This window comes from Mobula hypostoma, chromosome 4, assembly GCF_963921235.1.
Source record: "Mobula hypostoma chromosome 4, sMobHyp1.1, whole genome shotgun sequence".
In the NCBI taxonomy this organism is placed as follows: Eukaryota; Metazoa; Chordata; class Chondrichthyes; order Myliobatiformes; family Myliobatidae; genus Mobula; species Mobula hypostoma.
This window is the reverse complement of record NC_086100.1, coordinates 70,772,110-70,795,681: the sequence shown is the minus strand read 5'-3', so window position 1 is coordinate 70,795,681 and position 23,572 is coordinate 70,772,110. Positions and strand designations below refer to the sequence as shown.

The following is a 23,572-nucleotide window of genomic DNA, read 5'->3' as shown; positions in this document are numbered from 1 at the left end:
GCTCAACAGGTTCTTGATTAGACATGGTATCAAAGGTTATGGGGAGAAGACCGGAGAGTAGGGCTGAGGAACGGAAAATTTCATCAGCCATGATTGAATGGTGGAGCAGACTTGATGCGCCAAATGGCCTAATTCTGCTCCTATGTCTTATGGCTTTATTGAATCATTCTCATGAACCTCTCTGAACGATCTTTAATCTCAACTCATCCTTTCTTAGTTAAGGGGCCCAAATTTGCTCACAATATTCCACTGTGGCCCCACCGGTGCCTCTTAAATCCTGATTATTACATCCTTTCTTTTATATTCTGGTCTTCACAAATGAATGCTAACATTGCATTTGACTCAGTCCTGCACGTTAACCTTTGCAGAATCTTGCACAAGGACTCCCAAGTCTCTTTGCACCTCTATTTTTGTATTTTCTCACCTTTTAGAAAATAGTCAACGCTTTCATTTCTTCTACCAAAGTGCATGACCATACAGTTTGCGACACTGTATTCCATCTGCCATTTCTTTGCCCATTCTTCCAATCTGCCTCAGTCCTTCTGTAGCCTCACTACTTCCTCAAACTACTTGCCCCTCCACCTATATTCATATCATCAGCAAACTTGAATTATTTGCTCTGACCTAGTTATAGAGGAAAGAGAAAGGACAATTGCAGACATCTTCAATTCCATCTGTGCAGTAACCAAATTGAATAATAATGACACTCTGTGGTTTCATTTTAATTGGGGTGTATCCAAATTAATGTTTAAAGAACTAATATTGAGGCATAATTGCTGAATGTGACATGATGCTCAACTATATTCTTACTCTGCCATTATACAAAAATTGTTTGCAAATCCAGGTTGTCACTGGGTATACTGACTCTGTAATATAAATGATTAATAACAGTATCGTAAGGGCATAAGACATAGAAGCAGAATTAGGCCATCTGGCCCATCAAGTCTGCTCTGCCATTCAATGATGGCTGATCCTTTTTCTATCTCCTCCTCAACCCCAGTTCCCAGCCTTCTCCCCATAACGTTTGATGTCATGTCCAATCAAGAACCTACCAAACTCTGCCTTAAATATGCCCGACGACTTGGCCTCCACAGCTGCATGTTTCAACGAATTCCACAAACTGACCACTCCTTGGCTAAAGAAATTTCTCCGCACCTCTGTTTTGAAAGGGTGCCCCTCTATCCTGAGGCTATGCCCTCTTGTCCTAGACTCTCCCACCATGGGAAACATCCTTTCCACATCTACTCTGTCTAGGCCTTTCAACATTCGAAAGGCTTCAATGAGATCTCCCCTCATCCTTCTCAATTCCAGTGAGTAGAGACTCAGAGCCATCAAACTTTCCTCATATCAAAACCCTTTCATTCCTGGAATCATCCTTGTGAAACTCCTCTGGACCCTCTCCAATGCCAGCTCATCTTTTCTAAGATGAGCGGCCCAAAACTGTTCACAATACTCAAGGTGAGGCCTCACCAGTGCCTTATAAAGCCTTGGCACCTTATCCCTGCTCTTATATGCCTTTTGAAATGAATGCTAACATGGCATTTGCCTTCCTCACCACCTACTCAACCTGCAATTCAACCTGCACAAGAACTCCCAAGCCACTCTGCATCTCAGATGCCTGGATTTTCTCCCCATTTAGAAAACAGCCCACACATTTATGTCTACTATCAAAATGCATGACCATGCATTTTTCAACATTGTATTTAATTTGCCACTTTCTTCCCTTTCTCCTAATCCGCCTAAGTCCTTCTGTGTCCTACTGGTTTCCTCAACACTACCTGCCCCTCCCCACCAATCTTCATATCATCTGAAAACTTGGCAACAAAGCCATCTATTCCATCATCTAAATCATTTACATACAGCATAAAAAGAAGTGGTCCCAACACCGACCCCTGTGGAACACCATTAGTCACTGGCAGCCAACCAGCAAAGATCCTTTTATTCCTACTCATCAGCCAATGCTCTAACCATGTCAGTAACTTTCATGTAATACCATGGGCTCTTAACTTGGTAAGCAGCCTCATGTGTGGCACCTTGTCAAAGGCCTTCTGAAAGTCCAAGAAAACAACTTCCACTGCATCCCCTTTATCTATCCTACTTGTAATCTCCTCAAAGAATTCCAACTGGTTTGTCAGGCAGGTCATTCCCTAATGGAAACCATGCTGATTTTGTACAATCTTTTCCTGTGTTACCAAGTGCTCTATCCCCTCATCCTTAACAATTGACTCCAGCATCTTCCCAACCACTGAGGTCCAGCTAACTGGTCTATAATTGCCTTTCTGCTGCCTTCCTCCTTAAAGAGTGGAGTGACATTTACAATTTTCCAGTCCCCTGGCTCCATGCCAGAGTCCAATAATTTTTGAAAGATCATTTCTAATGCCACCGCAATCTCTAACGCTACCTCTTTCAGAACCCTGGGGTGCAGTTCCTCTGGTCCGAGTGACTTACGTACCTTTAGGTCTTTCAGCTTTTTGAGCACCTTCTCTCTTGTAACAGTAACTGCACCCACTTCTCTTCCTTCACACACTACAACATGATGCATACTGCTATAATCATTTTGTGATTATACTAGGTTTTTTTTTCCAGAGCTTTCATTATTAAGAGCCCCTTGGAGTTACTTAGAAATGGGCTACTTTCAGACATTGGGGTTAATAAGTTGCTGAGCTTTCGATCCTGCAAAATATTGAAAAAATGAAATGGGTATAATGCAGTAAAATCATCGGGGATAATAGATTGATTTATTGCTAACTGACATCACAAACAAATTATACTATTATTACATGCTAAATTTTAATACTGTTCAGTAGTTACAGCTGTTCAGAAGTGCCAGCCTGCCTACACCATGATACACACAGCTATGACAATAAATCATAGGCAGAGAAAAATACAGCACAGAAACAGGCCCTTAAACTACTTACTCCCATTGATCTGCACCCAGACCATCGCCCTCCATACCCCTATCATCAATGTACATATCCAAACTCTTTTATAAATGTTGAAATCATGCTTGCATGCACGACTTGCTCTGGCAGCTCGTTCCACTTTCTCATGGCTCTCTTACTGAAGAAGTTTCCCCTCATATTCTCCTTAAACATTTTACCTTACACCCTTAACCCATGAACACTAGTTGTAGTCCCACCCATATTCAGTGGAAAAAAACCTGCTTGCATTTACCCTATCTATACCCTAGAATTTTGTATACCTCTATCAAATCTCCCCTCAATCTTCTATGTTCCAAGGAATAAAGTCCTAACCTATTTAATCTTTCCTTATAACTCAGGTCTTCCAATCCCAGCAACATCCTTAAAATTTTTCTGTGTACTCTTTCAACCTTATTCACATCTTTCCTGTAGGTCAGTGACAAATGCTGCACACAATATTCCAACTTAGGCCTCACCAATGTTTTACATAACTTCAACATAACATCCTATCTCCTGTAATCAAAACTTTGATTTATGAAAGACATTGTGACAAAAGCTGTCTTTACGACCCTATCTACCTGGGAAACCCATTCGGTAAAAGGGCTGGATGGTTTGGAGTTTGTAAAATGTGTGCAAGTTAGTTTTTTGCAGCAATACATAGAGGTACCAACTAGAGAAGGAGCAGTGTTGGATCCCCTGTTAGGGAATGAGATAGGGCAGGTGACGGAGGTATGTGTTGGGGAGCACTTCGGGTCCAGTGATCACAATGCCATTAGTTTCAATATAATTATGGAGAAGGATAGGACTGGACCCAGGGTTGAGATTTTTGATTGGAGAAAGGCTAACTTTGAAGAAATGTGAAAGGATTTAGAAAGAGTGGATTGGGACATTTTGTTTTATGGGAAGGATGTAATAGAGAAATGGAGCTCATTTAAAGGTGAAATTTTGAGGGTACAGGATCTTTATGTTCCTGTTAGGTTGAAAGGAAAGGTTAAAAGTTTGAGAGAGCCATGGTTTTCAAGGGATATTGGAAACGTGATTTGGAAAAAGAGAGAGATCTACAATAAATATAGGCAGCTTGGAGTAAATGAGGTGCTTGAGGAATATAAGGAATGTAAAAAGAATCTCAAGAAAGAAATTAGAAAAGCTAAAAGGAGATACGAGGTTGCTTTGGCAAGTAAGGTGAAAATAAATCCAAAGGGTTTCTACAGTTATATTAATAGCAAAAGGACAGTGAGGGATAAAATTGGTCCCTTAGAGAATCAGAGTGGACGGCTATGTGCGGAGCCAAGAGATGGGGAAGATTTTGAACAATTTCTTTTCTCCAGTATTCACTAAGGAGAAGGATATTGAATTGTGTAAGGTAAGGGAAACAAGTAGGGTGGTTATGGAAACTATGATGATTAAAGAAGAGGAAGTGCTGGCACTTTTAAGGAATATAAAAGTGGATAAGTCTCTGAGTCCTGACAGGATATTCCCTAGGACCTTGAGGCAGGGGCTCTGACAAAAATATTTCAAATGTCATTAGAAACGGGGATGGTGCCGGAGGATTGGCATATTGTTCATGTTGTTCCATTGTTTAAAAAGGGTTCTAAGAGTAAACCTAGCCTGTAAATCAGCCTGTGAGTTTGACATCAGTGGTGGGTAAATTGATGGAAAGTATTCTTAGAGAATGTATATATACTTACCTGGATAGACAGGGTCTGATTAGGAACAGTCAACATGTTTGACAAATCTTACTGAATTTTTTGAAGAGGTTACTAGCAAAGTTGATGAGGGTAAAGCAGTGGATGTTGTCTATATGGACTTCAGTAAGGCCTTTGACAAGGTTCCACACGGAAGGTTAGTTAGGAAGGTTCAATCATTAGGTATTAATATTGAAGTAGTAAAATGGATTCAGCAGTGGCTGGTTGGGAGATGCCAGAGAGTAGTGGTGGATAACTGTTTGTCATATTGGAGGCCAGTGTCTAGGGTGTTCCTCAGGGATCTGTACTGGGTCCAATGTTGTTTGTCATATATATTAATGATCTGGACGATGGGGTGGTAAGTATGCAGATTATACAAAGATAGGTGAAGTTGTGGATAAGGAAGTAGATTTTCAAAGCTTGCAGAGTGATTTAGGCCAGTTAGAAGAGTGGGCTGAAAGATCGCAGATGGAGTTTAATGCTGATAAATGTGAGGTGCTACATTTTGGTAGGACTAATCAAAATAGGACATACATGGTAAATGGTAAGGCATTGAAGAATGCAGTGGAACGGAGGGATCTAGGAATAATGGTGCATAGTTCCCTGAAGGTGGAATCTCATGTGGATAGGGTGGTGAAGAAAGCTTTTGGTATGCTGGCCTTTATAAATCAGAGCATTGAGTATAGGAGTTGGGATGTAATGTTGAAATTATACAGGGCATTGGTGAGGCCAAATTTGGAGTATTGTGTACAGTTCTGGTCACCAAATTATAGGAAAGATGTCAACAAAATTGAGAGAGTACAGAGAAGATTTACTAGAATGTTACCTGGGTTTCATCTCCTAAGTTACAGAGAAAGGTTGAACAAGTTGGGTCTTTATTCTTTGGAGCATGGGAGGTTGAGGGGGGAATTTGATAGAGGTATTTAAAATTATGAGGGGGATAGATAGAGTTGACGTGGATAGGCTTTTTCCATTGAGAGTGGGAGAGATTCAAACAAGAGGACATGAGTTGAGAGTTAAAGGGCAAAAGTTTAGGGGTAACATGAGGGGGAACTTCTTTACTCAGAGAGTGGTAGCTATGTGGAACGAGCTTCCAGCATAAGTGGTTGAGGTAGGTTCGATGTTGTCATTTAAAGTCAAATTGGATAGCTATATGGACAGGAAAGGAATGGAGGGTTATGGGCTGAGTGCAGGTCGGTGGGACTAGATGAGAGTAAGAGTTGGGCACAGACTAGAAGGGCTGAGATGGCCTATTTCTGTGCTGCAATTGTTATATGGTTATATACCTGTGATGCTACTTTCAATTAATTATGGACTTGTATTCCCAGATCCCTTTGTTCTTCCACACTCCTTGGTGCCCTGCTGTTCACTATGTAAGACCTACCCTGGTTGGTCCTACCGAAATGCAACACCTCGCACCTGCCTGCATTAAGTTCCATCTGCCATTTTTCAGTCCTTTTATTCCAGCTGGTCCAGATCCAGCTGCAAGCTCTGATAGGCTTCACTGTTCACTACACCCCCAATCTTGATGTCATCCGCAAAGTTCTGGATCCAGTTAATCACTTTATCATCCTGATCATTGATATAGATGACAAACAACAACAGAGCCAGCATTGAATCCTGTGGCTCATCACTAGTTACAGGCCTCCAGTCAGAAAGACAACCGTCTACTAGCACTCTCTGGCTTCTCCCACAAAGCCAATGTCTAATCCAGTTTACCACCTCACCTTGAATGCCAAGCGACTGAACGTTCTTGACCAATCTCCCATACAGGACCTTGTCAAATGCCTTGCTAAATGCTCTGGAGACAACAGCCACTGCCTTGCCTTCATCAACTTTCCAGATAACTTTCTCAAAAAATTCTACGTGTGTTTAGACACGGCTTACAACACACAAAGCCATGCTGTCTATCCGTAATCTGTCCATTTCTATCCAAATTCTCATATATCCAGTTCCTTCGAATAACTTCCAGTAACTTTCCCACTACTGATGTCAGGCTCACCAGCCTATAATCTCCTGTTTTTTTTTCTTAAACAGCGGAACAACATTAGCTATCATCCAATACTCCAGATGAAGGGTTTAAGCCCAAAACGTCGATGGTTTACACTTTTCCATGAATGCTGCCTGACCTGCTGTGTTCCTCCAGCATTTTGTGTGTTACTTACTTACTGCCTGTTATGCATTGGTGTTTAGGGCAACAATGAAGGTCCCCCACCTCCGGTGGTGCTCAGAGCTTCCTTTATAGTGTCAGTTTTCACTACTGTCAATGAGGCAAGTCCCGTGTGCAGACTCAGGATTACTGTCGCACTTAGATGTAGAAGGAATTTTCATTGCTGTTTCCAAAACAATTTTGTTTTACTAGTCAAGCTAGCACTGAGCTGAACCCCTGAACCTGGAGAACAGGTGGATCAATCTGAGTCTATCTTTGACTTGTTTGAAATAGGTGATCCTACCAAAAGCCAAAGCATAAAGCACTGACTCCAGCCAACATGGCTCTCTGAGTCATTGAGGCATGCAAGCCTCCAGACTATGACAAGGTTGTGGTCCTCTTGGAGAACCTATCACTAACAATGATTTAAATATCTCTGCTAGAGATGCTGCAGTTTCTGGATTTGCCTCACACAGGGTCCGAGGGAACACCTTGTCAGGCCCTGGGGATTTATCCACTCTAATTTGCTTTAAGATAGCAAACATCTTCTCCTCTGTAATCTGTATAGGGGTCATGAAGCTGATGCCACTTTGCCTCACTTCTATAGACTCTGGTCCACCTCTCCAGTAAATACAGATGCAAAAAGTCCATTTAAGGTCTCCCCCATCTCTTTTGGCTCCACGCATAGATTACCGTTCTAATCACCCCGATGACCAATTTTGTCCCTTGCAATCCTTTTGCTTTTAACGTTTCTGTAAAATCCCTTAGAATTCTCCTTCATCTTGTCTGCTAGGGCAATTTCATGCCTTATTTAGCCCTCCGGGTTTCTTTCTTAAGTGTTCTTTTGCATTTCTTATACTCCATAAGTACCACATTTGTTCCTACCTGCATATACCTACTATGCACCTCCTTTATTTTCTTAAACAGGGCTTCAATATCTCTTGAAAGCCAAGATTCTCTAAACCTGTTATATTTGCCTTTTCTTCTGACAGGCACATACAAGCTTTGTACTCTCAAAACTTCACTTTTGAAACAATGTTCCCTCCAATTTGTAATGATCACTGTACGCAAAAATCTTGTGCTGTGCAATTTTTTGCCCAGGGACAAAAACGTGTGCATTGAATTTTATAGAAAAAGGTATTCATTTTAACAGCTAGCAGAACACTGTCAATAAGAAGTTTGATCTGCTCTGGGTTTGATTGTTTTCACTAATTCATCTGCACTCTCACATAACTTACATGGAAAGCCTTAGCAGGTAAGGAAGGATTTTCTTGCCAGAGCTTTTGCATGCCAACCATATGTGATTTGCTTACTAAATGGTGTTTTAGAAAGTCAAATTCCCAAATGTCACTCCATTTCTTCCCACTTGCAAATTCTCCAGCAACCTTTGCATCGCAACAATACATACAGGTGACACCATTTTCTGTATTGTACAAAAATATTTCACATCGCTGTACATTCCTGACCTCATGAGCTTTCAGTGTAGCTGTTTCCACTGTTTCATTTAGCAATTCCACTTTAAATGAACTAGCATTTCTTTTGCACTTCATGCCCTTTGCTTCTTTGGGATCTGACATAGTGAATCAATAACTTCAGTAAAAACACTATAAATAAGCCAATTCTAAAATCTGCAGACAAATCATCACAAAGTTCACATTGTCAATATTGTCTGAATCAGCAACCAGAAAAGGAAATGTAATTGTTTATGATCATAAAATATACTTAACATGCCAATGACTTAGGGGGTGACTACCTTTGGTGCACAGCTTAAATTCCTTTGTTTGCTGGTAGCAAAAGATGAGTGTGGACACATATGCACACACTTTAGAGGGAGCATTGTTTTGAAGACCTCACACTTAACCAAGTACTCCTTTGCCAGAAAACAGCCTGTCCCAATCCACATTTGCCAGATCCTTTCTGATACCATCAAAATTGACCTTTCTCCAAATTAGGATCTCAACCCCTGGGTCAGACCCATCTTTTTCCATATTTACTTTGAAAAAACTAATGGCATTATGATCATTAAATGTAAAGTGTACCCCTAAAAAAACTTCTGTCACCTGTCCTGTCTCATTCCTGTTTATACTATTAATGTCCCAGCTAATATGCGGAAAGTTAAAATCAGCTACGATAATAACCTTGTGTTTCTTGCAACAGTCTGCAATCTTCCTACAAACTTGTTCCTCCAAATCCCACGGACCGATAGGTGGTCTATAATATAGCCCCATACCTTTCTTATTCCTCTGTTCTACCCATAAGGCCTCACTAGATGAGTTCTGCAGTCTGTCCTGACTCGGCATTGTGGTGACATTTTCCCTGGATAGTAATGCCTCCTCTCACCCTTTATTTGCTCCTGCTGTGTTGCATTTAAAACAATGGTACCCTGGAATATTGAGCTGCCAGTCCTACCCTACCTGCAAGCTAGTTTCACTGATGGCTACAATATCATAATTCCATTCGTTGATTTATGCCCTGAGCTATTCCCGCAATACATCTTCCACTGAAGTGCTTGAAGTAGATGTGGAGAGAATGTTTCCTCTGGTGGGTATATCCAGAACTAGAGCGTACAGCCTCAAAATTGAGGGGCAACCTTTCAGAACAGAAGTAAGGAGGATCTTTTCTTAGCCAAAAAGTGGTGAATCTGCGGAGTGCTCTGCCATAGACTGTGGTGGGGGCCAAGTCCATGGGTATATTCAAAGCGAAAGTTGGTAGATTCCTGATTGGTCGAGGCATCAAGGAATATGGTGAGAGGGCAGGTGTACGGGGTTGAATGGGATCCAGGATCAGCCATGATGAAATGGCGAAGCAGACTCAATGGGCTGAATGGCCATCCTCTGCTCCTATGCCTTATCGTCTTATGGTCTAAGCCAACTTCTTGCATCACTTGGAGGCTGAGGATGTAAATTCTAAATTCATTGACTGTTTTGTTTCAACCTATTGCTCAGCTGACATTGAAACTAATTTCCTACCATGTTTAATTTTCCATCTTTGTGCCTATTGTACTTATTCCCTGGTCAAGCTATCCTCCGTTGGGGATGAGCTCAATGTCCAGTTCTATTTGATAGGGCCAAGCTTAGACCATGAGATATAGGAGCAAATTAGGCCATTTGGCTCAACGAGTCTGCTCCACCATTTCATCATGTCTGATATATTGTTCGTCCCAGCCCCAATCTCCTACTTTCTCCCCGTTTCCCCTCATGCCCTGACCAATCAAGAATCTATTGACCTCTGCCTTAATATTTGTAAAGACTTGGCCTCCACAGCTGCCTGTGGCAACAAATTCCACAGATTCACCACTACCTGCTAAAGAAATTTCTACTCATCTCCATTCTAAAGGACACCCCTCTAGTCTGAAGCCGTTTCCTCTGGTGCTAGCCTCTCCCACTATAGGAAACATCCTCTCCACATCCACTCTATCGAGACCTTTCATCATTTGATAGGTTTTAACTAGGGCACCTCTCATTCTTCTGAATTCTAGTGAATACAGGCCCAGAGCCGTCAAACGCTCTTCATATGACAATCCTGGAATCATTTTTGTGAACTTCCTTTGAACCCGCTCCAGTTTATGAACATACTTTCTGAAGATAATGGGGCCAAAACTGCTCACTATAAATACTCCAAGTGAGGTCTCACTAGTGCTTTATAAAGCCTCACCATTACACCTGCTTTTATATTCCAGTCCTATTGAAATAGATGCTAACAATGCATTGCCTTCCTTGCCACAGACTCAACCTGCAAATTAAACTTTAGAGAATCCTGCACAAGGACTCCTAAGTCCCTGTGCACCTCGGGTTTTTGAATTTTCTCTCCATTTAGAAAGCAGTCTATGCTTTTATTTCTTCAACCAAAGTGCATGCCCATAGAATTCCTGACACTGTATTCTATCTGCCACTTCTTTGCCCATTCTCCTAGTCTGTGTAAGTCCTTCTGTAGCTTCTCTACTTACTCAAAACTTCCTGCAACTCCACCTATCTTTGTATCATCCATGAACTTTGCGACAAAGCCTTCAATTCCATCATCCAAGTCATTGATATATAGCAAAAAAAAGGAATTGGTCCCAATACATACCCTGTGGAACACCAATAGTCTGTCAGTCAACCAGAAAAGGCTCCCTTTATTCCCACTAATTGCATCCTGCCAATCAGCCACTGCTTTATTCATGTCAGTATCTTTCCTGAAATACCATGGGCTCTTAAAGTAGTCTCATGTGTGGCACCTTGTCAAAGGCTATCTGAAAATCCATGTACACAACATCAACCAATTCTTCTTTGTCTATCCTGCTTGTTATTTCTTCAAAAAATTCCAAATGATTTGTTTGGCAAGATTTTCCCTTGAGGAAACCATGCTGACTACAGCCTATTTTATCATGTGCCTCCAAGTACCCCGAAACGACATCCTTAGCAATCGATTCCAACATCTGCCCAACCACTAAGGTCAGATTAACTGGCCTATAATTTCCTGTCTTCTGCCTCTCTCCCTTTTTGAACAGTGGAGTGACATTTGCAATTTTCCAGCCTTCTGGAACCATTTCAGAGTCTAGTGATTCCTGAAAGATCATTACTAATGCCTCCACAATCTTCTCAGCCATCTCTTTCAGAACACTGGGGTGTACTCCATCTGATCCAAGTGATTTATCTACCTCCATAGCTTTCAGTTTCCCAAGAACTTTCTCCCTAGTAATGGCAACTTCACACACTTTTGACCCCTGAAACTCAAACTTCCAGCACACTGCTAATGTCTTCCACAGTGAAGACTGATGCAAAATACTTATTCAGTTCATCTGTTATTCCCTTGTTCCCATTACTTCCTCTCCAGCATTGTTTTCCAGTGGTCTGATATTCACTCTCACCTCACTTTTATACTTTCAGTATCTGAAAAACTTTTTGGTATCCTTATTAATACTATTGGCTAGCTTACTTGTATATTACATCTTTTCCTTCGTAATTACTTTTTATTTGCCTTCTGTTGGTTTTTAAAGGCTTCCCAATCCTCTAGCTTCCCACTAATTTTTGCTCTATTATAAGCCATCCCTTTGGCTTGTATGTTGGCTTTGACTTCTCTTGTTGGCCACAGTTGTGTCATCTTGCCTTTAGAATACTTCTTCCTCTTTGGGATGTATATATCCTGTGCCTTCCGAACTTCTTCCAGAAATTTCAGCCATTGCTGCTTTGCCATCATCCCTGACAGTATTCTTTTCCAATCACCTTTGGCCAACTACTCTCTCATGCCTCTGTAATTTTTTTACTCCACTGTAATACTGATACATCTAACTTTAGCTTCTCCTTCTCAAATTTCAGGGTGAATTTGATCATATTATGATCACTTGTCCCAAAGGGTTCTTCTACTTTAAGCAGTCTAATCAATTCTGGTTCATTGCAGAACATCTAGTCCAGAATAGCCGTTCCCACAGTGGGCTCAACTACGAGCTGCTCTAAAAAGCTATCTCACAGGCATTCTAGAAAATCACCCTCTTGGGATTCAGCACCAACACCACATTCCAATCTACCTGTATATAGAGATGCCCGATGACTATTGTAACATTGCCCTTTGGTATGCATTTTCTATCTCCCATTGTAATTTGTAAACCACATCCTTACTACTGTTTGGATACAACTCTCATCAGGCCCTTTTTACTCTTGCAGTTCTTTAGCTCTACCCACAATTACTCAACACTTTCTGACCCTATGTCACCTCTTTCTAATGATCTGATTTCATTTTTTACAAACAGAGCCATACCACCCCCTCTGCCTTCCTGCCTGTCCTTTTGATACAATGTGCATCCTTGGATGTTAAGTTCCCAGCTGTAATCTTCTTTCAGCCATGATTCAGTGATGCATATAACATCATACATGCCAATCTGTAACTGTGCTACAATTTAATTTACCTTATTCTGTATGCAGCACTGCGTGCATTCACATATAACATCTTCAGTCCTGTCTTCACCCTTTTTGATTTTGTCTGACATTGCAACTATCCTGTTTGACTGCAATTTTGCCCTATCATCAGCCGGTCCTTGCTAAGAGTCTCACTATACGTTTCCTCAGTTTGTAAACCAACTACCTCATCCTCAGCACTATTACTCCAGTTCCCATCCTCCTGCCAAACAACTATGGCAAACCTACCTGGAAGGATATTAGATTCCCTCAGGTTCAGGAGTAACCTCTCCCTTTTTTAACAGGTCAGATCTTCCCCAAAAGAGATCCCAATGATCTGCAAATCTGAACCCTAGCTCACTGCACTAGTTCCTCAGCCGCGCAGTCACCAGCCAATTCATCCAATTCTTACCCTCACTGTCACATGGCACAGGTAGCAATCCAGAGATTACTACCCTGGAGCCTCTGTTTTTCTTGCCTGTGTTAAGTGGAAAACTCTGCATTTATATGGATTACCGCCTCTTCAATTACAATGGCCAACCACATGCCAGTTTTCTTGAAGCACTGCCCATCTATTCTGAGTAGATCAATACCTACCTCTTTGGAATGAGATACTGTCACCTAGAAACAAAGAAAATAAAGATGTGCTGCTAGGCCATTTAGCTTTTGGAATATGTTCCATCATTTGTAATGATCATGGCTGCTCCTCTCTCTATTCTTTGTAATGTTCATTGTGTCCAGAAATCTACCCGTCTCATTCTTAAATATTATCAGCAACTTGGTTCCATAGTTTTAGTGGCATTCTTCTAAACTCTAATGAATACAGGCCTAATCAATCCAATTTCTCCTCATATAATGGTCCCAACTTTACAGGAATCCGTTTGATCATTCCTTGTTTTATTGTTTCAGTGTGTATTCTTTCTTCCATACAGAGATCAAAACTGCAAACAATACTCCAGGTGTGATTTTATCAAAGTCCTATACACTTGTAATAAAAATTTTTGCTCCCACACTCAAAACCTTTTGCAATGAGGCCAACATATAAAGGCATAGAATCATACAGAATGGCTCTTCGGCCCAACTCATCTGTGTTGCCTAAATTGCCTAATCAGAGCTAGTCCTAGTTTCTTGCATTTAACACCTATCCCTCTAAACCATGGGTTTCCAGCCTTTTATTATGTCATGGACCCCTGCCATTAACAGAGGGGTCTATGGACTCCAGCTTGGGAAACCCTGCTCTAAACCTTTCCAGGTACCTATCCAATTTAATTTTCAATGTTGTTATTCATATAAATGAGAAGCTAAATCAGTTGCTGTGTCATCTGCTTGCTTCATCTGCATGTTTGCTTCAATGACTGATGTGGAAGGATCCACAGAACCCTTTCTACATTAACATTTTCTAATATAACACTTTTAAATAATGTTATTTTGGTTTTCCCTAACAACGTGAACACCTTGACATTTATAATCATGCATCATACATTTGCCCTCTCACTCAGCTGTCCAAATTGTCTTGAAGATTCTTTCTATGCTTCTCGCCGTTCACAATTACACTTGTCCCTCCCCACCAACCTGCCTGCTGGCACTTATACCTGCAACCATGCCAAGTGCTAGACCTGCTCCAACACTTCCTCCCCATCCACCATTCATGGCCCTAAACAGTCCTTCCAGCCGAGGCAGTACTTCACCTGCAGTCTTTCGGGGTCCTTCTTGGTATCCGCTGCTCCCAGCACAGCATCCTCTACATTGCTGAGACCTGACACAGATTGTGGGACTGCTCCATCAAGCACCTTCACTCCACCTGCCACAGCAGCCAGGATCTCCCAGAGGCCTCCATTTTAGTTTTATTTCCCATTCCCACACCGACACATCTGTCCACAGCCTCCTCTACTGCCACAATGTGGCCAAATGCAGGTTAGAAACACAACACCTCATATTCCACCTGGATAGTCTCCAACCTGACAGCATGAACATCATTTCTCTTGTAATCAATCCCCTCCATCTCCCCCTCATTTGTTTTCCATCATACTGGTTACTTTCTCATCCCTTCTCTTCCCCTCCCCTGTTCTCAAGATCTGCTCATTACACCTATCATCTCCTAGCTTCTCACACATTCCCTCTCATCCCCTCACCTGAACTCACCTGTCACCTGCCAGCTTGTATTCTTCCACTTTCCTCCTCCTTTTCATTCTGGCTGCTCTCCCCTCCCTTTCTAATCCTGATGAAGGGTCTGGACCTGAAATGTGACTGTTCATTTGCCTGCATAGATGCAGCCTGACCTGCTGAGCTCCTCCAGCACCTTGTATGTGGTGCTCAAGATATCCAGCATACCTTGTATCTAAACGTAAACAACAGGAATTCTGCAGATGCTGGAAATTCAAGCAACATACATCAAAGTTGCTGGTGAACGCAGCAGGCCAAGCAGCATCTATAGGAAGAGGCGCAGTCGACGTTTCAGGCCGAGACCCTTCGTCAGGTGCGTTCACCAGCAACTTTGATGTATGTACCTTGTATCTAAGTTGATTTACTAAAAGTCTGAGAGTTTTGTGTCTAATGTCCCCATAACTTTCTAGAGATATAATTAATTTATTGATTTATTGACAAATAGGATTTAATATTTTATTAAATAGAAAGGACACGGGATTATAAATTGACAAAATTGTTTTAAACCTTGATAGAATGAAAAACAATTATTTTCTGAACGTGACAAAATTTAAACAATCAATTGCCAAGAGGAAGACAGACTGCATATGCTCAGCTTTCTGGTGGGTTGACCTGAATACGTTTGACCCGCACTCCTAATGTTCGTGCGCCTTGCTTTCACGTTAGGGATCTTTTGAGCTTTATAGATTGAAGGAGATGACGCGGACCTTGGTGTACGTGCAGCGTCTTTGATCGGCATCTTAAGATAAAGCTTTCTCGTACTTAAAGTATTCCGAGCGGGGTCCTTGAGACTATGTGAGACATCTGGGTCAATTGAAGCGTTTTTAAAGATTCTGCTGTTTTCTTTAGAAGAATATAGAAGGCACATTCGACTACAGGTGAGACTGGGTGTACCTCAGCCTCGTGTAGGAAGATGAGGATCGGGTGAAACATGCAAATATAAACCGAATTACTAGGCAGTGGCAATATGCTGAAATGAAAAGGTATGATTACCGATTGGAAAAAGCTGTCAAAACTCTGACGTGTATTGTCCAATTTCATTTCCAGCAATGAATTGTACAGATCACACGCGGCATAACTCAGACTTTTCTCATCGATTAATTTTTCTGCTGTTTACTGTGCCAACCTTCTTTGTCGGGTCAACGTTGAACGGAGCAGCTTTGTGCATGATATGTTGTCATATGAAACAGCGGACTAAGCAGTTCATCTACGTTGTCAATCTCGTCATCTCAGACATCCTTCTACTCTTCATTTTGCCTTTCAAGGTCTACGCCTTCTATGTCGAACACTGGACAATGGAGAAAGCGTTCTGCCGATTTCTTGAGTCTTTGTGTTTCGTGAACACTTACACCAGTATCCTGGTGATAACTCTAATCTGTGTGGATCGGTACGTAGCTGTCATGTATCCTTTCAAGGCCAGAGCCAACTTATCCCCCAGAACCATCGCAGGAATCTGTGCCGTCATCTGGATTGTCGTGTGTTTATGTACCATTCAGATCTACGCCAATAATCAGTCGGACTCCTGTTTTTACGCTCTATCTGTAGAAGTTCTGGACCTTGCTTTCGTCGCTCCACTGGAAGCATTGTTTTTGATTTGCGCACTCACAATGCTATTCTGTGCGCTTCGCATTATCCACACCCTGAAGGCTCGAACCAGTGAGAACCAGGACAGGTGGACTGATAAAAGCATCAAAATCCTCCTTTCAAATATGTTCACTTTCCTGATCTGTTTCACGCCCTATCACACATTACTACTGTTATACACCTTGACTGTCAATAAATTCCTCTCAGCAAGTTACTGCGTACTTCTGCGCAGCGCCGCGCATTATGCATTCTACTTGTCCAATGTCAATAGTTGCCTGGACGCGATTTACTATTTCTATGCCATCAAGGAACTGCGTCGAACTAAGCAAATCCCAGACAAGAAAATCCAGATGGATGTCTACGACACATCAGTGGGCTCTACCAGCCTTCAGCAGAACTCTCAGATACATTAGTTTGCTCCGCAATGTGGCTGTACTATTTTACAGCAGCAAATACCCGATTTTACCGCTTTTATTTAAACGAACTTGTCACCGTTGTATCTGGCCCATATATGTATAAATCCTTGTTAATCTTTTTAGTTATTCATATCACAGTCCAAATTCTTTGCCATAATTACTTAACCTTTTACCTTGTAGGAGAAAGGCTTGGTACTATCGACCAACAACAATCACATCAGTTGCACTCTCCCCTCCTTCCCAGCAGTTTTACACTTTATTCTTTCTCTAAAGTTCACCAAATTCCTCTTCAAGATATTTTTGTCGCTACAAAAAAAAAGGGAGTATTTACCAGTAATCAATCCTCCAACCTCCGCGTCTTTGGGACGGGAGAGACTGGGTCCGGGGAAGGGCGAAACCGGAGCTCCGGGAGAAATCCACGCACCCAGAGGGAGAATAGGTAAACTCGTCATTTGCTACAGAGGGCAGGATCCAGTGAGGGTGTCTGGAGCTCTAAAACAGCAGCACTGACTGTTGATCCCGGCAGTCACCCTGTAAATGAAAAATAAAAGTCTGTTTCAAATTAATTTCACGAATCAGAACGTCGGGATCAGTGTCAAGTAAATGGATAGAACCACCTGAAAAAGAATCAAAAAGTTCAAAGTAAATGTATTACCAAAGGACAGACATGCCACCATATAGAAACATAGAAAATAGATGCAGGAGTAGGCCATTCGGCCCTTCGAGCCTGCACCGCCATTTATTATGATCATGGCTGATCATCCAACTCAGAACCCTGCATCAGCCTTCCCTCCATACCCCCTGATCCCCGTAGCCACAAGGGCCATATCTAACTCCTTCTTAAATATAGCCAATGAACTGGCCTCAACTGTTTCCTGTGGCAGAGAATTCCACAGATTCACCACTCTCTGTGTGAAGAAGTTTTTCCTAATCTCAGTCCTAAAAGGCTTCGCCTTTATCCTCAAACCGTGACCCTACCCTGAGATTCATTTTCTTGCAGGCATTCACAGTAAATACACAGAAACACAATAGAGTCCATGAAAAACACATACAACAGAGATGGGTAAGCAACCTATATCCAAAAGACAACAAACAGTGCAAATACAAAAAAAAAGAAAATAATAATAACAATAATAATGGCAATTAGGCCTTCACAGCAATATTTATGTTAATCTCCAGAAAGCAGCATTGCTAAACACCTTTAGAGTTATCCAAAAGTTCCCAGCAATTGAGAAATGATCATGCTTGCCTATGCCTGTACATCAGGCTTTACCAGCTTGAGCTGAGAAAATATAAAAATACAACAAAATAATAATAAATAAATAAACAAATAAGCAATATGTATTGAGAACACAAGTTGTAGATTCCCTAATAGTGAGGCAGTGCTGGGCTGAGTGAAGTTACTTGCTGTGGTTCAAGAGACTGATAGCTGAAGGGTGGAGGAAAGTTACCGTCCAGAACCAGTTGGTGTGGGACTTAAGGCTCCCGTACCTTCCTATCTAACGGCAGTAGCGAAAAGAGAAACATTGATATCTAATGGCTATCAATATGACCTGGCCCCAGATTTTCACAGCTAAAGTTAGCTCAGCTAAGGATTTAATATTAACAGGTAGCCTGAAGTTTCTTGTTTAAAATTATTAACTTGTTACTTTAAATACACAAGACATTTTTTAAAGTTTCCAGTGGTGATGTGAAATATAAACCAACAAAAATAGACCACAAACCATAAACAAGAGAAAATCTGCAGATGCCGGACAAACCATAAATACACTTGCATTATGTCAGTCTTTAGGTGATCGATGTTTTTGCAATATGTACTCTGACAGCAGTGTAGACTGTTAACAAATTTAGGTGAAAATCTGATTAATTTTTTCATATTGTTAAAATGTCTTCATTTAATTTTGAATCACTGTTAATTTTTTTAAAAATTAGGAAAGTTTCTCAGTAACTGGGTAACCAGCTAGAACTGGTTAATTAAAATTAGCGACATGTCTGTACTGATACTGTGGAATATGGATGATTAAACTAAATTAACATTCTTAGACAGGTACGGTGGGGCATGAGATGTGGTGAGACTGCAGTATGTTACAACTGACTGAAATCACTAGAGAGATTCCATCTGCAGTGAGTGTCCACAGATCAAGAAACCTCAGCAGAGAAATGATGAACTGGAGTCCAAGACTCAGATGCATCAGGAAGAAAAGAAATCTACTCAAGCACTTTGGTCCAGCATCCAGATGCATCCCTTAGGTAAAATATCATAATATTGGTCAGTCAGGAGAGAGGAGGAGTTGTGGCTGGCAATGGGGCAGCTTGAGGGATCCAAAGGTAGATTTGCAAGAGCACACACAAAATGCTGAAGGAACACAGAAGGGCAGGCAGCATCTAAGGGGAAAAAAGTATAGTCAACCCTTCTGCAGAGCCTTGCACAGGTGCAACGACCATGAGCCTGTATGGGTTAGAATAGGAAGTGCAGGGTGGATCAGTAAACTGGTCATAGTGCTATGAAATACATGCATTCATCTTTGTGGAGTGAATAGGGATATGCTGGTAACGGGAGACAACAAGGTTAAGAAATAGATACAGGCAACCTTGTGCTAAGAGTCCTAGAATTAAGGACACCTCTCAGTATTGGAGAGATCTAGCTGTTGAGATCCAAATAGGAACCACGGACATAGATAGCACAAAATAATTACTCTGAAGGAATAAGAGCAGCTCGAGTGCAGATTGAATGTTGAACTGCATGTTCTCTGTCGTTGTTACATGTTATTTTGCATTCTGTTATTGTTTAACCTTGTTCTACCTCACTGTGTAATGATTTGATCAGTATGAACAGTATGCGAGACAAGTTTTTCACTGTATCTTGGTATGTGACAACAATAAATCAATTCCAATTTCGAACTGGAATTAATAATGGTAAGCAGTTTCAAGTTCCTGGATGTCAAGGTCTCTGAGGATCAAACCTGGGCCCAACTTATTGATACAATTGCAAAAGAAGCACGATAGTGACTAAATTTCATTAGGAGTTTGAGAAGAATTGGAATCTCACCAAAAACACTTGCAAATTTCTACATAGGCATTGTGGACTGTATAATAATTTGTTGCATCAGCATCTGGTATGGATGTGCCACAGCACAGGATCGAAAAAAAACCTGCAGAAAGCTGTAAACCAGCCAGCTCCATCATGGGCACTAGCCTCCCCAGCAATGAGGGCACATTCAAAAGGTGATGCCTCTAAAAAGGTGGCATCCATCATTAAGGACTCTATCACCTGAGCCATGCCCTTCTGTCATTGCTACCATCAAGGAGGAGATACAGGAGCCTGAAGACACACACTCAGTGTTTCAAGAATAGCTTCGTCTCCTCTGCCATCAGATTTCTGAATGGACAACAGGCCCATGAACATTACCTCACTATATTTTCCCTCTCTTTTTGCACTACGTATTTAATATATATGTACTGTAAATATTTATAGTAATTTACAGTTTTTATTATTATGTATTGCCATGCACTGCTGCCACAAAACAAGAAATTTCACAACATATGCCTGTAATATTAAACCCGATTCTGATCAGCTTCTGTAGATATGTGGAACAGGAAAAAATAAGGTTAATGTAGTTCTTTTGCTGACTAAGACAGAAGTTATCATAGGGAAGAAGGAAATGGCAGAGCTATTAAACAAATATCCTGTACCCACCTTCACTGTTGAGGACGCCAAAAAGTGTGGAAATAGTTGAGGACTACTGTATTTCAATGGTTAAGTTTGGAAACCATTGATATACTGTGACTTCTGCCAATAATGTGTAAGATTGTGAGGATGAAGCAGAGACATTAGAGGGGTTACAGGCAAGCTAAATGAATAGGGAAGAATGTACCAAATGAAATATGAGAAAATATCAGATGATCCATTTGATGAAAAAAAATAGAATGGTAGTTTATTTTTCAAATGGCAAAACTCAAAAGTTGCCTGTTATGCTATGTTATGCCTAGATTTAGAGAAGATTCGTTGTTCGATTTCTGATTCTAAACATGATTTTCTAATGTTATGGGTACCCTTTCTGAGTTATTTTCATAATCTTTGAACTGTATGTAGGGCTCTCAGTATACTAGATGGACTGTTAACTGTTGATCGCTTATTACCAAAATGGCTTCTCTGAAGTGTTATAATAAAATGGCTTCTCGTAGTGATACTGGAAATTGTATTCATTTGTTAGCCAATGGAAGTCATGTTCTATATCTTGTATATGTGTGCTGAATCGAGGAGCGTGGGCTTTTTCGGGAGGCGAGCAGAGAGGACAGACGTGTGAGGAACGGACAGCAGTTCCCGGGCCGTGGACACCAGACCTCGGGGGTTCGGAGGGTGGCCGGAGTCTCGGAAGGACGTTGTGGATGGAATCAGAGGTGTGAGCTCCAACGTATTAAAATATTATGTGCACAAGACCGATAAGTTACTTACTTGTAGTTGCCTTTTCTTGTAGTTGTTTCTGCTAACCCATCACCAAAAATTTGCTATAAAGTATAACTCTTTACTCGCACTTTGTATATTGTTTCATATTTGTGTCATGGCTGATTATTGGGCGACTCACACCTTATCCACACCAAAGCAATTGCACTGTTTGGCGGGGTTGACGGCTATTCACCCTGGGCAACAGTGGGGGGGGTCAGTGGGGCAAAGACCCTTACATGTTATTAAAGTATGGATCTGAGCCATTATTATTATAATATTATATGGTAAGGTATCTTTTTTCTTCTCTCTTTTTTTTTACCAACCAGCTCATTTTGGTAGTGGGGGTAGATTTTTTTTAATACAATAAAATTATTTTATTGTATTTCATCTCATAATTCAATCTTTTTTTCTACATGGTTGATTTGGAATATGGGATACTGTGATCATATTACTGTGATTTAAATGTAATGTAATTCATATTACTTACTTGTATCCTTATGAACTTTGTATTTGTATTCATGCAATTTATATAATATTTTTAAAAAAATATTGAAAGAGGAAAGATGCCTGTGTTCAGATTGGAAGGTCTGAGATACCCTCACACAAGGATAATTTGCCACTTCATAGCAAGCAGCAAGGCGAATTTTATGTTGACCTTTATTGTAAAATGATTTGAACGTGAGGAGTATGGTGTGCAGCTCTGAAGTCCCTACCTTAATGCGATAGGGGAAGTACAGCAAGGGCTCTCTAGTTCGCTGGCTATCTGCTAGGACAAGGGATTACACAGATCAGATGAGTTCTCTGAGTTTAAGAGAATGAGCACTGATCTCATTGAAACATACAGCATTTTTCTGAGACTTGACATGGCAGGTGCAGAGTTGATGGTTTCCCTGGCTGTTGTGCTCCGAACCAGAAGTCACACTCTCAAACTAAGGGGGCAGGTCTTTCAGGACAGAAATATGAAGGTAGGAGGAAGGTGGCAAACCTTTGGATTCACTGCGTAAGATGGCTCAGTTGCTGGGACTGTTTAAAACAGACACTGATAGGTCTTTAACGACACACAAAATGCTGGAAGAATTCCGCTTGAAAGGGATGGTTGATGCTTCGGGGAATGAAACAACAGAAGGAAGATAGCCAGTATAAAAAGGAGAAGGGAAGGCATGGAGCAAGAGCTGCTGGGCTATAGGTGAAATCAGGTGAGGAGGAGGGTAAGAAGGTGGGGGAGGGTGAAAGCGAATGACATGAGAAGCTAGGGAGTGACAAAGGGCTGAAGAAGATAGAATCTGATAAGCGAGGATAGTGCAGCATGGGATAAGGGGAAAGAGCCAAAGCGGTAAACCGGAGGGAAGAATGGGCAGGTCGACAGGACAGGGGAAAGGAGTAAGGAGGAGTGATGGGGCCAGTGGGACAAAGGAAATAAGGGAGAGTGAAAATAGGGGAATTGTTACCAGGAACTTAGAGAAATCAGTGTCCATTCTGTCAGGAGACTACCAAATCGGAATATGAAATGCTGTTCCTCTAATTTTCTTCTAGCCTCAACTTGGAAATAGACAACATGGACAGACATGTTGGTAGGGAAGTAGGAAGTGGAATTAAAATAACTGGTCATTTGGAAGATCCTGGCTCATACAGCAAAGGTGCTCAGCAAACTAATCCCTCTATCTGCGATAGATGATTTTTGATATTAAGGGTAATCTTGAGATGAGAGGGTAGGGTAAGCACAGGAAAGTATTGTTAAGGTAAAGAATCTGGCATAATCTTATTGAATGGAGGGGATATTCTTATTGACTATTGGAACAGGCAGAAATAGCTGAATGGTCTGTGCTTCTATTTCTTTCATACACATGTACAATATTAGTGTATGTATTGTCTATAGAAATGCATTCTGATCCATGTGAACAAAAGCTTGAGGCCCCAACAATGACATTAACTAAATATGCAAAACAAAATTTATTATCTGAGTATGTATTTCCATTAAATTTAAAAGGAAGGATTATTGAAGCTTTACAGAAATGAAAAAAGATTGAAGGGGAAGTAGAGGAATATTTTCTTCTGTTACATGAAACTAGTACAAAGGATAATACCAGCCTGAATTTTGTGAGAAAAGGTTAACAGTTCCCCTTGTAATTGTTACAACTTCCTCACAAAACTGTCAGCAGTTTGGGATTTGTGTGCAAAACAAAGACCATGGCCAGCTGCTCATACTAATTTGATATAAATGAATGGTACTGTTGAATGTAGAGTTATGATAGCTTTTCAGGGAACATGTTTCATTGGAGACTGTGACAGAACAGGTTAACAATGCTAATTCTCCTACTAACATTACCCATTTGC

General features: G+C 41.1%; 1 protein-coding gene and 1 long non-coding RNA gene across 4 annotated transcripts in view; one reads left to right on the top strand and one right to left on the bottom strand.

Annotated features, from left to right (window-relative positions):
• LOC134344821 (uncharacterized) overlaps positions 1 to 23,572 on the bottom strand; it is a 64,649-nt gene that overhangs the window by 28,478 nt on the left and 12,599 nt on the right. The window contains exons 1-2 of one of the 3 annotated variants that reach the window (XR_010017533.1): positions 18,283 to 18,848; positions 17,123 to 17,322 (exon numbers count right to left, since the gene is read on the bottom strand). This is a non-coding gene — a long non-coding RNA (uncharacterized LOC134344821). Of the gene's footprint in view, positions 1 to 17,122; positions 17,323 to 18,242; positions 18,849 to 23,572 lie in introns of those variants that run through there. The other 2 variants (XR_010017531.1, XR_010017532.1) reach the window with 2 other exon arrangements.
• On the top strand, positions 15,271 to 17,109 carry LOC134344820 (G-protein coupled receptor 35-like). Its single transcript, XM_063044927.1, has 2 exons — positions 15,271 to 15,669; positions 15,839 to 17,109. Exon 2 carries the CDS (start codon positions 15,841 to 15,843, stop codon positions 16,786 to 16,788), a length of 948 nt encoding a protein of 315 aa, XP_062900997.1. The 5' UTR covers positions 15,271 to 15,669; positions 15,839 to 15,840; the 3' UTR covers positions 16,789 to 17,109.

Bases quoted from the DNA above. Each gene is read 5' to 3' on its own strand.
- LOC134344820 (XM_063044927.1), top strand. From the start codon at position 15,841: ATGAATTGTACAGATCACACGCGGCATAACTCAGACTTTTCTCATCGA.